Below are 16,397 nucleotides of genomic sequence, written 5' to 3' on the forward strand. Positions count from 1 at the left end.
TCGGATGATTGAACCTTCTCCTTATTTAGATAAATGTCCGCACTATTGTTCCTTTTACCAAAATGCATTATCATACATTTCCCAATACTGTATTCCATCTGCCACTTTGTACCCACTCTTCCAATTTGTCTATGTCCTGCTACAATCACATTGCTTCTTCAACAATACTAACCCCTCTACCTATCTTCGTATCATCCACAAACTTTGCCACAAAGCCATCAATTCCATTATCCAAATCACTGACAAACAATGTGGAAAGTAGCAGTCCCAATACTGACCCCTGAGGAACACCACTAGTCCCTGGCAGCCAACAAGAAAATGCCCCCTTTATTTCCACTCAATGCCTCCAGCTTGTCAGCCATTCCTCTATCCATGCCAATATCTTTCTTGTAAAGCCATAGGATTTTATGTTGTTAAGCAGCCTCACGTGTGGCACATTATCAGATGTCTTCTGAAAATCCAAGTAAGTGACATCCACTGTCTCTCCTTTGTCCACCCTGCTGGTTACTTCCTCGAAGAACTCTAACAGGTCTGTCAGGCAAGTTTTCCCTTCACACAAACCATGCTGACTTTGACTTATTTTGTCATTCCAGTTTCTAAGCACCCTGAAACATTACCCTTAATAACACTTTCCTAACCACTGAGGTTAGGCTAACTGGTCTATAATTTCCTTTCTTTTTGCTTACTCCCTTCTTAAAGAGGAGAATGACATTTGCAGTCTTCCAGTCCTCTGGGAACATGCCATCATCAAATGATTCTTGAAAGATCATGACCAATGAATCCGTTGTCTCTTCAGCAACCTCTCTCAGGATTCCGGGATGCAGTTCGTCTGGTCAAGGTGACTTATATACCTTAAGATCTCTGAGTTTACCTAGCACTTTTTCCTTACACAGACCTCTGGCACACTGCTAGTGTCTTCCACAGTGAAGACTGATGCAAGGTGCATATTAAGGTCATCTGCCATTTCTTTGTCCCCCATTACTACCTCACTCACCAGCATCATTTTCCAATGGTCCAACATTAACTCTTACCTCCCTTTTTTTCTTTTATAACCAAAAAAACTTTTAGTATTCTGCTTTAATTTATTGACTAGTTTGCCTTCATATTTCATCTTTTCCCTTCTTATAGCTTTTTAGTTCAATTTGTTGGATTTTAAAATCTTCTTACTCAGCGAACTTCCCACTCACTTTTGTTATCTTATATGCCCTTTCTTTGGCTTTTATACAGTCTTTTCTTCCTTTGTCAACCACAGTTACCGACCCCTGCCATTTAAGAACTTCTTCTATCCTGTGCCTTGGGAACTATTCTCAGGAACTTCAGCCATCTCTGCTCTGCCATCATCCCTGCCGGTATCCTCCTCCAATCCACTGGGGCAAGCTCCTCTCTCATGCCTCTGTAATTTCCTTTATGCCATTGTGATACTGATACATGTGACCTATGCTTCTCCCTCTCAAACTGCAGTCTGAATTCAATCATATTATAATCACTGTCTCCTAAGGGTTCCTTTACATTAAGCTCCATAATAAGATGTAGTACACAACACCCAATCTAAGACAGCCTTTCCCTGAGTAGGCTCAAGCACAAGCTGCTCTAAAAAGCTATCTCCTAGGCATTCAACAAAATCCCTCTATTGTGATCCGACACCAACCTGATTTTCCCAACCCCCTTGCATATTGAAGTCCCCATTACAATCGTGTCATTACATGCCTTTTCCAGCTCCCTTTGCAATCTCAACCCCACATCTTGCTTACTATTTGATGGCCTATATATGATTCCCATAATAGAATTTTACTCTCACAGTTTCTTAACTCCACCCTCAAAGATTCAACATTCTCTGACCCTATGTCACCTCTTTCTAAAGACGTAATTCCATCTCTTACCAACAGAGCCACGCCACCACCTCTGCCTTCCTGCCAGGCCTTTCAATACAAAGTATATCCTTTGATGTTAGACTCCCAACTATGGCCTTCTTTCAGCCACGACTCAGTGATGCCCACAATGTCAAACCAATCAATCTCTAATTGTGCCACGAGTTTGTCCCCCTTTTTCCAAATGCTACATGCATTTAAATACAGCACTTCAGTCCTCCGTTCTTTGCCCTTTTGAATTTTACCTCTGTGGTACAATTTAACTTTTTGCTCTGTCTGCACTTGTACTCAATTATTGGCTTGTCCTTCTTTACTTTCTTGTACACCCATCATTTACTTGTAAACCTGCTGGCTGATCCTCAACTCTATCATCTCGGTCGCCATTCCTCTGCCATATAAGTCTAAACTGCTCCCGACAGCTCTAGCAAACCTGCCCGCAAGAATATTGCCCCCCCCCCCCCAGATAGCTATTAAATATAGAAAGACCAAGGGTGCTGGTGAAAGAAAAAGGTTTTAACTCCACCCCCATGAAAAAGAAAAGAAACAAAACTTACAGACCCCAATATTTACCCCTCCCCTGCAGCAAAAAACAGCCACAATAACTATCACTGACCCTCTACACAAACAAACCCTGACACCCTCACTCACAGAAAAATACAACGGTAGAAGCTAAACACCCAACCACAACCGCCCCCCCCCCCGCACACACACACACACGCACAAACAGATCACCGACCCGCCAATTGGCCACAAGAAATAAAACACCGAAAAACTGAAGGAAACTCAAGTACAGTCCAAAAATCAGGTAAATCTCAGAATAGGGGAAACGTCTTTTCATCTGCATACAGGGGAGAGCGGCCCACTGCTCCTGAACCTGACAGTGACAAGCCAAGAGCCCTGCACCTCCCACCCGACAGCTACAGTGAGAAGTAGTCCAGTCGAAAGCAGGCAGATGGTGCTGAACACCTGTACGTTTTCCACTCTCATCCTCAACAATTTTAACCTTGCTGGACACTTTAACTGGTGCACAGTAATGGAACCGACCACTGGTTCCAGTTCTGACATCAGGAATCGTTGCAGCCGCGGTCACCAATGGCCATGCCTGCACTCTCCGCACTCATCCTCACCGAATGCCCCAGGGGATCGCAAAAGCACCAGATCGTTCAGTCCGCCCAAAAAGAAATCCTTAAGAGGGACCTTACAGGCTGCAATCGATCACAGTTCTGAAGAATTACATCTAGAAGTAGAAGTGTATCTAGCTGTTTAGTGAGCCGTCTGCAACGCCATCAGTGATCGCTAGACCCATTTTGTCTCCTCACGTTTGCCTCTTGTTTCCTCATTTGTACTCAAATTGGCCTTGCAAGTAGGCAAACTGGAACTATGAATCTAATTGTCTCTCTAGTTGAACATATTTGCTTGGATCCAGGTGCCAATTTAATTGCAATCTGATAAAATGCAACTGTTTTAGAGTAACACTCTTCTCCAACTCAGAGCCAAAGAAATGAAGCTACATCCGGCTTCTGAATCATTGCCCCTTGCTTTGTCAGTCAAAATCTAGAATTTTGGGGTTAAAGAATGTGGGTGTTGCTGGGATTGATGGCAGGAACAGTCATGTTCACACGGGGTGAACTGGAAGGGCTTATTCCCGAGGTTAAAAGGTTCTGTTGCCAAATAATAAATGGATTGGACTCCATGGATTTGGGATAAAACATTTAAACACATTAGACTTTAAAATGGTACACACTTCATACAAAGATGCTGCTAGACTTTTTGTAAACAGCCATTAAGCTCCTAAAGAATTTGTGGAAGTAAAATGACTGATAATACTCTGCAAGGTCATAGCTGCAGGAAGAAGTGCAGTTAACATTAGAAAAATGCCGTGCATACTGCAAGAATATTTATTATGTTTTAAAGCATTATTTTACAATTTTAACAATGCTTATCTATTTACTGTATTTTTTTTTAGAATGCAAGTACATAGGGAATGGATCAAAGTGCTTTTTCTGGAATGAAACTATCCAGGAATATAATACATCTGATTTGCCAGAATGCTCAAAATCTTCCAAGTGTAATTGCAGTTACTCAATGATTAATGGAGTAGGATTCTGCCGTCAAAATGCAACAAATCTACTTAATTCAGGTAATTCAATCATCATTTTGAATATATCGGGCTTCACTTTTTAAATTTTCTTGCAGAATTCAGTAGACTTGAACTTTTCTTTTTTGTTTTCTCAATGAAAGCTCAATGTTCAACTTGTGCATTTTTTTATAAACACTTGATAAAAATAATTTAGAAAAGGAAAACATACTAAAAACTTAAATTATTGAATGAAGATATTTTTAAAGACTGTTGCATTTTTCAATGTGTGCACAGTAATAAAATATAGTGGGAGCTTCCACTTTGGATACAATTTGCAAAATAGTCACAAGTAGTACTCAAAATTGAATTTGCTTTGAACAAGCTTAGTTGCATTATCAAACACGTTTCCTGAAAATTCTAATTGTGCAAACATTTTTAGAGTCATTTATCATTTAATGTAAGCTTCAATTTGAAACCAAGTTATGATGCTTAAGAGCAACACACACAAACTGTTGGAGGAGCTTAGCAGGTAAGACAGCATCTATGAAATAATTAAACAGTCGATGTTTCGGGCCAAGACCCTTCTTTAAGAACGGAAAGGAAGAGGGAAAATGCCAGAATAAAATGCTGGGGGAAGGGAAGGAGGACTACTGAGAAGGTGAGAGGTGAAGGTGTGTGGATTGGAATGGTAAAGGGCTGGAGAAGAAGGTGTATGTTTGTAAATGAAATGGCGGAGGCATTTTAACTTTAAAGGAAACCGTAATAACTCCTTCTTTGTCCTCCAAACACAGACCATAAAGACCATAAGATAAAGGAGCAGGAGTAGGCTGTTCAGCCCAGTGAGTCTCCTCCACCATTCAATCGTGGGCTGATAAAGCGCGATAAAACTTCATGTCATTACATCATCATGTAGACCAACCTCTTAACGTGAACCCCAACTCAACGCTGGTGGTTGTGAATTATGCATAACATCTCTACCCATTACATTACCTTATAAAAGAGTCTGAAAGGAGAGGAGAGGGGACTATGGCAAAAATGGAAGAAGCAGGGGCACCAAGGGGAGATAATAGGCAGGTGAGGAGAAGAGGTAAGAGGCCAGAGTGGGGACTAGAAGAAGGAAGGCAGATAAAAAAATAATTACACCAAGGAGAAATAAATATTCACACCATTAGGTTGGAGGCTACCTAGACAGAGTATGAGGTATTGCTCCTCTACCTTGAGAGTGGCCTCATTGTTGCAAAAGAGGAGGCCATGGACCAACATGTTGGAAGTGGAATGTGGTTTGGAATTAAAATGGTTGGTCATGGGGAAGTGTCGTTTTTGGCGGATGGAGCAGAGGTGCTCAACAAAGCCGTCCCCCAGTTTACATTCGGTCTCACCTGTTATGTATTTAATAATTCAGTTAAATTTGAGAAATATTGTAAAATATTGTTTGATTAAGCATTCTTTGTTGTTTGTGTTTTTCATTATGGTTTACATGTAAGAAGTACATGAATGGCATCTGTCATTAAACTATCATTTCATAAGTGTGTGCTTCAGTACGTGAAAATGAAGTACACACGTAATCCTGGACTCCTGTGTTTTTAAGAAGGCCTAAGGTTGCCCTAGCAGATAAGGTGAAGGAGAATCCTAAGAGATTCTACAGATATATTAAGAACAAAAGGACTGCAAGGGACAAAATTGGTCCTCTGGAATATCAGAATGATAATCCATGTGTGCAGCCAAAGTTGGGGGAGATCTTCATGGATCTTCATTGTGCGGCGGTAACTGAGCTCGATGAAGGAGTGCTTCTCGCAGGTCAGAGGTGGTTATTTAAAACAAGAGCTTCGTGGGCGTAAGTCCATTGTACATGGCCCATCAGCAGCGGCAACTGAGTTCAACCAACTAAATAAAAGTACAGAAGGGCTAAGCGGAGCGGCAATTGTCAGGAGTAGGCCAGTGGCCAGAGTAGAAACGACAGACTTTGGTTCATTCAGGCTTCGGTGAGGTAAGTGGGAAGGTGGACTTCTTTTTTGGTTTTTCTTGAGGAATAGAGAGCATGTCAGTAGGGTTAGTATTTTGCTCTGAGTGTCGGATGTGGGAATCCTGGGAATCTTCCAGTCACCCAGATGGCCACATATGCGCCAGGTGCACCGAGATGCAGCTCCCGAGAGACCATGTTAGGGATCTGGAGCTGTGGCTCAATGACCTACAGCTTATGAGGGAGAGCGAACAGGAGATAGACAGCAGCTACAGAGAGTTAGTCACCTGAAGGCTGCAGGAGTTGGATAATTGGGTGATGGTCAGGGAAGCGAAATGAAGAGCTCAGACAGTAGAGAGCACCTCTGTGACCATCCTCCTCAGTAATCATGAACTTGTTTTGGATGCAGTTGAGGGGTGTGACCTGACAGAAGACGACCACAGCTCTTGGGTCTCTGGCACTGAGCCTTGTTCCGTGGTGCAGAAGGGAAAGAGGAAGATGAGGAATGCGGTAGACATAAGGGATTCCATAGTGAAGGGGACAGACAGGAGGTTCTGTCAGCCGGATAGAGATACCTGCATGGTGTGTTGCGTTCCAGGTGCCAGGGTACGGGATGACTCGGATCAGGTGCAGAGTATTCTAAAGGGAGAGGGTGAACAGCCAAAAGTCTTGGTACACTTTGGTACCAATGACATAGGTAGAAAAAGGGAGGAGGTCCTGAAGAGAGAATTCAGGGAGTTAGGTAGGAAGTTGAAAAGCAGGACCTCTAGGGTAGTAATCTCAGGATTGCTGCCTGTGCCACATGCTAGCAAGTGCAAGAACAGCATGATCAGGTGTGTTAATGTGTGGCTGACAGACTGGTGTAGGGGGCAGGGCTTCAGATCCTGGATCACTAGGACCTCTTCTGGGAGAGGTACAGCCTGTACAAAAAGGATGGGCTACACCTGAACCCAAAGGGGTCCAATATCCCAGCGTGCACAGTTAATAGAGCTGTTAGGGAGGGTTTAAATTAATCTGGTAGGGGGTGGGAACTGGAGTGATCGGGTTGAGGAAGGGGACAGCAGAAATAAATCAAAGATAGGGTGCAACAGAGATTATAGAAAGAACAGGCAGGAGATGAGTTACAGGGCAATAGAGGTGTGGTTCAGTTAAAACAGAAAGCTACAAAAACTGGACTGAAAGTGTTATACTTGAATGCATGCAGCGTAAGGAATAAAATGGATGTTCTTGAAAGTCGGCTACAGATTGGCAAATATGACACTGTGGCCATCTCTGAAACTTGGGTAAAGGATGGCTGTCATTGGGAGCTGAATGTCCAAGGATATACAGTGTATCGGAAAGATAAGTTATTAGGCAGAGGGGGTGGTGTGGCTCTGTGTACAAGAAGTAATATTAAACATTAGGAAGAAATGACATAGGATTGGAAGGTGTAGAGTCTCTACAGGTTGAGTTAAGAAATGACAAGGGTAAGAGGACCCTAATGGCAGTTATACACGCCTCCAAACAGCAGCCGGGATGTGGATTACAAATTACAGCAGGAGATAGAAAAGGTGTGTCAGAAAGGCAATGTCATGATAATCATTGGAGATTTTAACATGAAAGCGGATTGGGAAAACCAGGTCAGTACTGGACCTCAAGAGAGAGAATTTGTAGAATGTCTAAGGCATAGCTTTTTAGAACAACTTGTTGTTGAGCCCAGTAGGGGATTGGCTGTGCTGGATTGCAATGATCCAAAAGTGATAAGAGAGCTTAAGGTTAAGGAACCCTTAGTGAACGGTGATCACAGTATGACTGAGTTCACATTGAAATTTGAGAGGAAAAAAAATAATATCCAATGTGTCAGTATTTCAGTGGAATAAAGGAAATTACAATGGCATGAGAGAGGAACTGGCCAAAGTTGACTGGAAAGGGACAACAGAGCAGCAATGGCTGGAGATTCTGCAAAAAATGAGGGAAGTGCAAGACAGATATATTCCAAATAAGAAGAAATTATCAAATGGAAAAAGGACACTACCATGGCTCAAAAGTGAAGTCAGAGCCAAAGTAAAAGCAAAAGAGAGGGCATACAAGGAAGCCAGAGCTAGTGAGAAGATAGAGGATTGGGAATCTCCTGGACCTGATGGAATGCACCCTTGGGTTCTGAAAGAAGTAGCTGGAAAGATTGCGGAGGCATTAACAATGATCTTTCAAGAATGATCTTTCAAGAATTGATAGATTCTGGCATTGTACCGGATGTCTGGAAAATTGCAAATGTTACTCAACTATTTAAGAAGGCTGGGAGGCAGCAGAAAGAAAACTATAGACCTGTTAGCCTGACATCAATGGTTGGAAATTTGTTGGATTTGATTGTTAGGAATGAGATTACAGAGTACTTGGAGGCACATGACAAGATAGGCCAAAGCCAGCATGGTTTCCTGAAAGGAAAATCCTACCTACTGTAATTCTTTGAGGAAATTGCAAGCAGAGTAGACAAAGGAGATGTAGTTGACGTGATGTACTTGGATTTTCAGATGGCATTCGACAAGGTGCCACACGAGGCTGCTAAGCAAGATAAGAGCCCACTGAATTACAGGGAAGTTACTAGCATGGGTGGAACATTGACTGATCTGCAGAAAACAGAGAGTGGGAATAAAGGGATCCTATTCTGGCTGGCTGCCGGTTACCAGTGGAGTTCCACAGGGTTTGGTGTTGTGGCACTGCTTTTTATGATGTATGTCAATGATTTGGACCATGGTATTCATGGATTTGTGGCTAAATTTGCCAATGGCACAAAGATAGGTGAAGGGGCAGGTAGTGTTGGAGAAACAGAGAGCCTGCAGAGAGACTTAAATAGTTTAGGGGAATGGGCATAGAAGTGGCAAATGAAATACAAGGTTGGAAAGTGTATGGTCATACATTTTGGTGGAAGAAATAAACGGGCAGACTATTATTTAGATGGGGAGAGAATTCAGAATGCAAAGATGCAAAAGGACTTGAGAATCCTTATGCAAGATACCCTAAAGGTTAACCTACAGGTTGAATTGGTTGTGAAGAAGGCAAATGCAATGTTGGCATTCATTTCTGGAGGTACAGAATATAAGAGCAGGGATGTGATATTGAGGCTCTATAAGGCACTCATGAGACCACACTTGGAGTATTGTGTGCAGTTTTGGGCTCCTTATTTTAGAAAGGATATACTGACATTGGAGAGGGTTCAGAGAAGGTTCACGAGAATGTTCCAGGAATGAGAGGGTTACCATATGAGGAACATCTGGCAGCTCTTGGGCTATATTCCATGGAGTTCAGGAGAATGAGGGGGATCTCACAGAAACATTCCGAATGTTAAAGGCCTGAACAGATTAGATATGGTAAAGTTATTTCTCATGGTAGGGGATTCAATGACAAGAGGGCACGACTTCGGGATTGAAGGACATCCTTTTAGAACTGAGATGCGGAGAAATTACTTTAGTCGGGGGTGGTAAATCTGTGGAATTTGTTGCCACGAGCGGCTGTGGAGGCCAAGTCATTGGGTGTATTTAAGGCAGAGATAGATAGGTTCTTGATTAGCCAGGACATCAAAGGTTATGGGGTGAAGGGAGTGGGGATGACTGGAAGAATTGGATCGGTCCATGATAGAATGGAGGAGCAGACTTGATGGGCCGAATGACCTACTTCTGCTTCTATACCTTATGATCTTTTGGTCTTGTGAATTTTTGCATCTGTATTTACTCAGGAGATGGACACAGAGTCTATAGAAGTGAGGCAAAGTAGCATCAACTTCATGGACCCGAAGGAGATTACAGAGGAAGAGGTGTTTGCTGTCAATTAGCAAATCAGGGTGGATAAATCTCCAGTGTCTGACAAGATGTTCCCTTGGACCCCGTGGGAGACAAGTACAGAAATCGCTGAGGCCTTAGCAGAGATATTTAAATCATATTTTGCAGCAGGAGATCTATTAGAGGATTGGAGGAAGCCAATGTTGTTCTATTGTTCAAGAAAGGCTCTAAAAATAAACCAGAGAAATTATAGGCTGGTGAGCCTGACATCAGTATTGGAAAAGTTAAATTGGAAGGTATTCTAAGGGACCAGATATATAAGTATTTGGATAGACAGGGATAGTCAGCATTACTTCGTGTGTGGTAGCCTTGTCTTACCAATCTCATAGGAAAGTGGACGAAGGAAAGGCAGTGGATGTTGTCTACCCGGACTTTAGCAAGGCATTTAACAAGGTTCCACATGGGAGGTTGTTCAAGAAGGTTCAGTTGCTTGACATTCAATATGAGGTAGTAAATAGGATTAGATATTGGCTGAGGGAGAAGCCAGAGGTTGCCTCTCAGACCAGAAGCCTGCGACAAGTGGAGTACCGCAGGGATCAGTGCTGGGTTCTTTGTAGTTTGTCATTTATATCAATGATTCGGATGATAATGTAGTAAACTGGATCAACAAATTTATGGATGACACCAAGACTGGTGGTGTCATGGACAGTGAGGAGTATCAGAGCTTGCAGCGGGATCTGGACCAGCCAGTAAAGTGGGCTGAAAAAAAAATGGCAGATGGAACAGTGCAAGGTTTTGCATTTCAGTCAGACCATCCAGGGTAGATCTTACACGGTGAACAATAGGGCACAGAGAAGAGTGGTAGAACTAAGGGATTTGGGAATACAGGTCTATATTACATTGAAAGTAGCGTTACAGGTTGATAGGATCATAAGGAAAGCTTTTGGCATGTTGATCTTCATAAATCAATGTATTGAGTACAGGGGACGAGATGTTATGTTGAACTTCTATAAGACGTTGGTGTGCCTTAAGTTGTAGAGTTGTGAAGACAAGAAAATCTGCAGATGCTGGAGGAACTCAGCAGGCCAGGCAGCATCTATGGAAAAGACTATGTTGGTCCAAAACGTTGACTATTTACTCTTGTCCATACATACTGCAAGCCTGTTGATGGCCTCCAGTATTTTGTGTGTGCTGCTTGGAGTACGTGTGCAGCTTTGGTCAGAGGAAAGATGTAAATAAAGTTGAAGGAGTACAGAGAAAATTTACAAGGATGTTACTTGGACTAGAGGACCTGAGTTTTAAGGAAAGATTGAATTAAAGTTAAGGACTTTATTCCTTGGAGCATAGAGATTGAGGGGGAGATTTGATAGAGGTATACAAAATCATGAGGGTATAGTTAGGGTAAATACAAACAGGTTTTTTCTTTTGAGGTTGGGTGGGACTGCAATGAAAGTCATGGGTTAAGAGTGAAAGGTGAAAAGTTTAAGGGAAACATAAGAGTCATGAGAGTGTGGAATGAGGTGCAAATATAAGTGGTGCATGCAAGCTTAATTTCAACATTTAGGAGAAGTTTGGATAGGTTTATGGAGGCTCCTTATCTTAGAAAGAATGTACAGAAATTGGAAAGGGTTCAAAGGAGATCATGAAAATGACTGCAGGATTGAATAGCTTGTTATATGAAGAGTGTCTGATGGCTCCAGGCCTCTATTTGCAGGAATTTAGAAGAATGAGGAGTGACCTAATTGAAACCTATAAAATGCTGAAAGGCCTTGATAGAATGGATGTGGAAATGATGTTTCCTATGCTGGGAGTGTCTAAAACCAGAGGGCATAGCTTCAAAATAGAGGGGAGTCTATTTAGGATGGAGATGAGGAGGAATTTTGTTAGCCAGAGACCGCAAGACCACAGGAGCAGAATTAGGCCATTTGGCTCAATGAGTCTCCTCCGCCATTCAGTCATAGCTGATTCTTTTTCCCTTTCCTCAGCCCCACTCCCCGGCCTTCTCCCCATAACATTTGATGCTGTGTCCAATCAAAAAAGCTCTGCCTTAAATATACCCAACAACCTTGCCTCCAGAGCTGTCTGTGGTAATAAATTCCACAAATTTATCACCCTGTGGCTAAGGAAATATTTTCACATCTCTAGTCTAAATGGACACCCCCTTGCCTGAGGCTGTGCCCTCTTGTCCTAGACTCCAACACCATGGGAAACATCCTTTCCACATCGACTCTGTCTAGGCCTTTCAACATTCGAAAGGTTTCAAAGAGATCCCTCCTTATCCTTTTAAATTCCAGCAACTACAGACCAAGAGCTATCAAATGTTCCCTGTATGATAACCCTTTCATTCCCAGAATTATCCTTGTAAACTTCCTCTGAATCATCTCCAATGTCAGCTCATCTTTTCTTAGATGAGGAGCCTAAAACTGTTCACAATTCTCAAGGCGAGACCTCTCCAGCCTCAGCATCACATACCTGCTCTTGTATTCAAGACCTCTTGAAAGGAATGCTAACATTGCATTTGCCTTCCTCACCACCGACTCTACCTGAAAGCTAACCTTTAGAGTGTTCTGCACAAGGATTTCCAAGTACCTTTGCATCTCAGATTTTTGGATTTTCTCCTGTTTAGAAAATAGTCTGCACATTTATTTCATCTACCAAAGTACATGACCATGCATTTTCCAACATTGCATTTCATTTGCCACATTCTTGCTCAATCTACTAATCTGTCTAAATCCTTTTGCAGCCTACCTGTTTCCTCAACACTATCTGCCCCTCCACCAATCTTTGTATCATCTGTAAACTTGGCAACAAAGTCATCTCCTTTACCTCGTAATGTCCCAGCATATCAACACACTCAGCACTGATCTCCTGATCCTCCACATCCTTCCTCTTGGTAAATACTGATGTAAAGGACCTCACCCACATCCTCTGCATCCAAGTAAATGTTACCCCTTTATCGTTGAGTGGTCCCACCCTCTCCCTAGTTGTCCTCTTGATGTGCAGCATGTATAGAATGTCCTGGAATTCCCTTAAATCCTACTTGCCAACAATTTTTCATGGCCTCACCTGTATTTCCTTATTCCCTTCTTGAGTCAATTTCTTTATAATCCTCAAGGGCCCATTTGATTCTAGTTTCCTAAACGTTATATACTTTTGCTTTTTCTTCTTGACTAAATTCATCACCACTGATGACATCCAAGGTTCTCGTACCTGACCATCCTTGCCCTTCCTTCTGACTGGAACGTATTTATCTTGGCCTCTGTGCCAATGGTCTTTAAACACCCTCCACATATCAGATGTGGACTTGCCCAAAAAACACCTGCTCCCAATGAACTCTCCCTAGTTCCTATCTAATGCTTTAAGGCTCCAATTTAATACTCTCCCGCAAGTTCCATTCTTATCCTTATCTGAAGATATCTTAAAAATTAAGACATAATGATCACTGTCCCCTAACTGTTCACTCACTGAAAGGTCAGTCACCCAGCCAGACTCATTACCAACACCAGTACAGTTTTATTGGACTATCTACATGTTGATTTAAGAATCTCTCCTGGATGCACCTAACAAATTCTGCCCCATAAAAGCCTCTTGCACTAAAAAGGTCCCAGTTTCAGACACCCTGAGCCAATAGGCTGGTCCTGGACTTATTTCCACTTGGCATAATTTACTTATTATTATTAAATTATTTATGGTTTTATATTGCTATATTTCTACACTATTCTTGGTTGGTGCGATTATAACGAAACCCAATTTCCCTCGGGATCAATACAGTATGTCTGTCTGTCTATTCCATCATCTAAATCACTGATATACAGCATAAAAGAAGCAGTCCCAATGCCAACCCCTGTGGAACACCACTAATCACTGACAGCCAACCAGACAAGGATCCTTTTATTTCCACTTGCGGCTCCTACCAATCAGCCAATGCTCTAACCATGCCAGTAACTTCCCTGTAATACCATAGGCTCTTAACATGGTAAACAGTCTCATGTGTGGCACCTTGTCAAAGTCCTTCTGAAAGTCCAAAGATACAATATCCACTGTATCCCCTTTATCTGTCCTTCATGTAATCTCCTCAAAGAATTCCAACAGGTTCGTTAGGCATGATTTTCCCTTAAGGAAACCATGTTGACTTTGTCCTATTTTGTCCTGTGTCACCAAGTACTCCAAAACTTTATCCAGAACAATTGGCTCCAACATCTTCACAACTCCTGAAGTCAAGCTAACTGGTCTATAATTTCCTTTCTGCTGCCTTCCTATTTTCTTAAAGAGTGGAGTGACTTTTGGAATTTTCCAGTCCTCTGACACCATGCCAGAGTCCAATGATTTTTGAAAGAGTAATAGTAATACTATCACAATCTCTAATGCTATCTCTTTCAGAACCCTAGGGTGCAGTTCTTCTGGTCTGGGTGACTTATATATCCTTAGGTCTTCCAGTTTTTTTGAGCACCTTCTCCTTTGTAATAGAAACTGCACTCGCTTCTCTTCTCTTACACTCTTCAGCATCTGGCACACTGCTAGTGTCCTACACAATGAAGACTGATGCAAAATACTCATTTAGTTCATCTGCCATCTCCTTGTCCCCCGTTATTATTTCTCCTGCCTCATTTTCTAGTAGTCCCATATCCACTCTCATCTTTTATTTTTTTTACATAATTGCAAAAGTTTTTACTATCCACTTTGATATTGTTTGTTAGCTTGCTTTCATCTTTTCCCTCCTAATGATTCTTTTAGTTGCTCTTTGTAGGGTTTTAAAAGCTTCCCAATCCTCTGTCTTCCTATTAATTTTTGCTTTGTTGTATGCCCTCTCTTTCACTTTTACATTGGCTTTGACTTCCCTTGTCAGCCACAGTTGTACTATTTTGCCATTTGAGTATTTCTTTGTTTTTGGAATACATCTGTCCTGCACCTTCCTCATTTATTTCCTAGAAACTCAGCCACGCTGCTCTGCTGTCACCCCTGCCAGCATCTCCTTCCAACTTACTTTGGCCAACTCCTCTGTCAAATCACTGCAATTTTCTTTACTCCACTGAAATACTGTTACATCAGACTTTACTTTCTCCCTATTAAATTTCAAGTTGAACTCAGTCATATTGTGATCACTGCCTCCTAAAGGTTCTTTGAGTTCTTTTACATTAAGCTCCTTAATCACCTCCAGTTCATTACATAACACCCAATCCAGTATAACTGATCCCCTCGTCGGCTCAATGACAAACTGCTCTAAAAAGCCATCTCCCTGGCATTCAACAAACTCACTCTCGAGACAAATTCCCAACCTAATTTTCAGAATCGACCTGTATGTTGAAATCTCCCATGACTATCATAACATTGCCCTTTTGACATGCCTTTTCTATTTCCTCTTTTAAATCTGTGGTCCACATCCCAGCTACTTTTGAGAAGCCTGTATATAACTGCCAGCAGGATACTTTTTGCAGTTTCTTAACTCAACACACAAGAATTCAACATCTTCCAATCCTATGTCACATTTTTCTACTGATTTGATGCCATTCTTTACCGGAAGAGCCACGCCACCCCCTCTGCCTACCTTCCTATCCTTCTGATAATAACATGCAGCCTCGGGCATTCAGCTCCCAACTACAACCATCCTTCAGCCACGATTCAGTGATGGCCACAACATCATACCTGATCATCTGTAAAAGTGCAACAAGATCATCCACCTTATTTCTTGTACTCCGTGCATTGAGATACAACTCTTTGAGTACTGTATTTGCTACCCTTTTTGATTCTGCATCCCTAATGCACTGATACTCACCCTGCTGGCTGCAATTATGTCCTATCATCAGCCTGCCCTTCCTGACAGTCTGACTGCACACTATCTTTGCTTTTTAACCACCCATTCTATCCTGAGTCTTCCACTCCAGTTTCCACCCTCCTGCCAAATTAGTTTAAACCCTCTCCAACAGCTCTGACAAACCTGCCCATGAGGATACCATAGGGTCTTTTGGATGCAATAGGGTCTTTTAAGAGACTCTTGGATAGGTGCATGGAGCTTAGAAAAATAGAGGGCTGTGGGTAACTCTAGGTAATTTCTAATGTAAGTTCGGCACAGCATTGTGGGCCGAAGAGCCTGTATTGTGCTGTAGGTTTTCTATGTTTCTGTGTTTCTAATATTGGTTCCCCTCATGTTCAAGTGCAACCCGTCACTTTTGAACAGGTCATACCTCCCCCAGAAGAGATCACAATGATCCAAGAACTTGAAGCCCTGCTCCCTGCACCAGCTTTTCAGCCACGCATTAATTTGCCAAATCATCCTGTTTCTATCCTCACTGGTGTGTGTCACAGGCAATAATCTCAAAATTACAACCCTGAAGGTCTTGCTTCTCAGCTTTCTATTGAGCTCTCTAAATTCTCTTTTCAGGACCACTTTGCTTTTCCTTCCTATGTCATTGGTGCCGATATGTACCAAGACATCTGGCTGCTCTCCATCCCTCTCCAAAATGCTGTGGATGCGATCCTAGACATCTCCAACCCTGGCACCTGGGAGGCAACATACCATTCAGTTGTCCCATTCACATCCACAGGATCTCCTGTCTATTGCTCCGACTATTGAGTCCACTATCACTACAGCTCCCCTCTTTCCCTTCTGCACCGTGGACCCATGCTCAGTGCCAGTAACCTGTTCTCCTTGGCGATCCCCTGTGAAGTCACCCCCCAACAACAGTACCAAAATAGTATACTTATTTTTGAGGGGAATGGCCACAGAGGTGCTCTGC

At 42.3% G+C, this 16,397-nt stretch overlaps 1 protein-coding gene across 2 annotated transcripts in view; it reads left to right on the forward strand.

Moving 5' to 3' along the window:
• The window catches only part of LOC140732819 (adhesion G-protein coupled receptor F1-like), a 102,708-nt gene that overhangs the window by 16,668 nt on the left and 69,643 nt on the right, over positions 1-16,397 (forward strand). For both annotated transcript variants that reach the window (XM_073055450.1, XM_073055451.1), the window contains exon 5: positions 3,835-4,008. In XM_073055450.1, the coding sequence (XP_072911551.1) occupies positions 3,835-4,008 (174 nt within the window). The remainder of the gene's footprint in view (positions 1-3,834; positions 4,009-16,397) is intronic.

This window comes from Hemitrygon akajei, chromosome 9 (genome assembly GCF_048418815.1).
Source record: "Hemitrygon akajei chromosome 9, sHemAka1.3, whole genome shotgun sequence".
Classification (NCBI taxonomy): Eukaryota; Metazoa; Chordata; class Chondrichthyes; order Myliobatiformes; family Dasyatidae; genus Hemitrygon; species Hemitrygon akajei.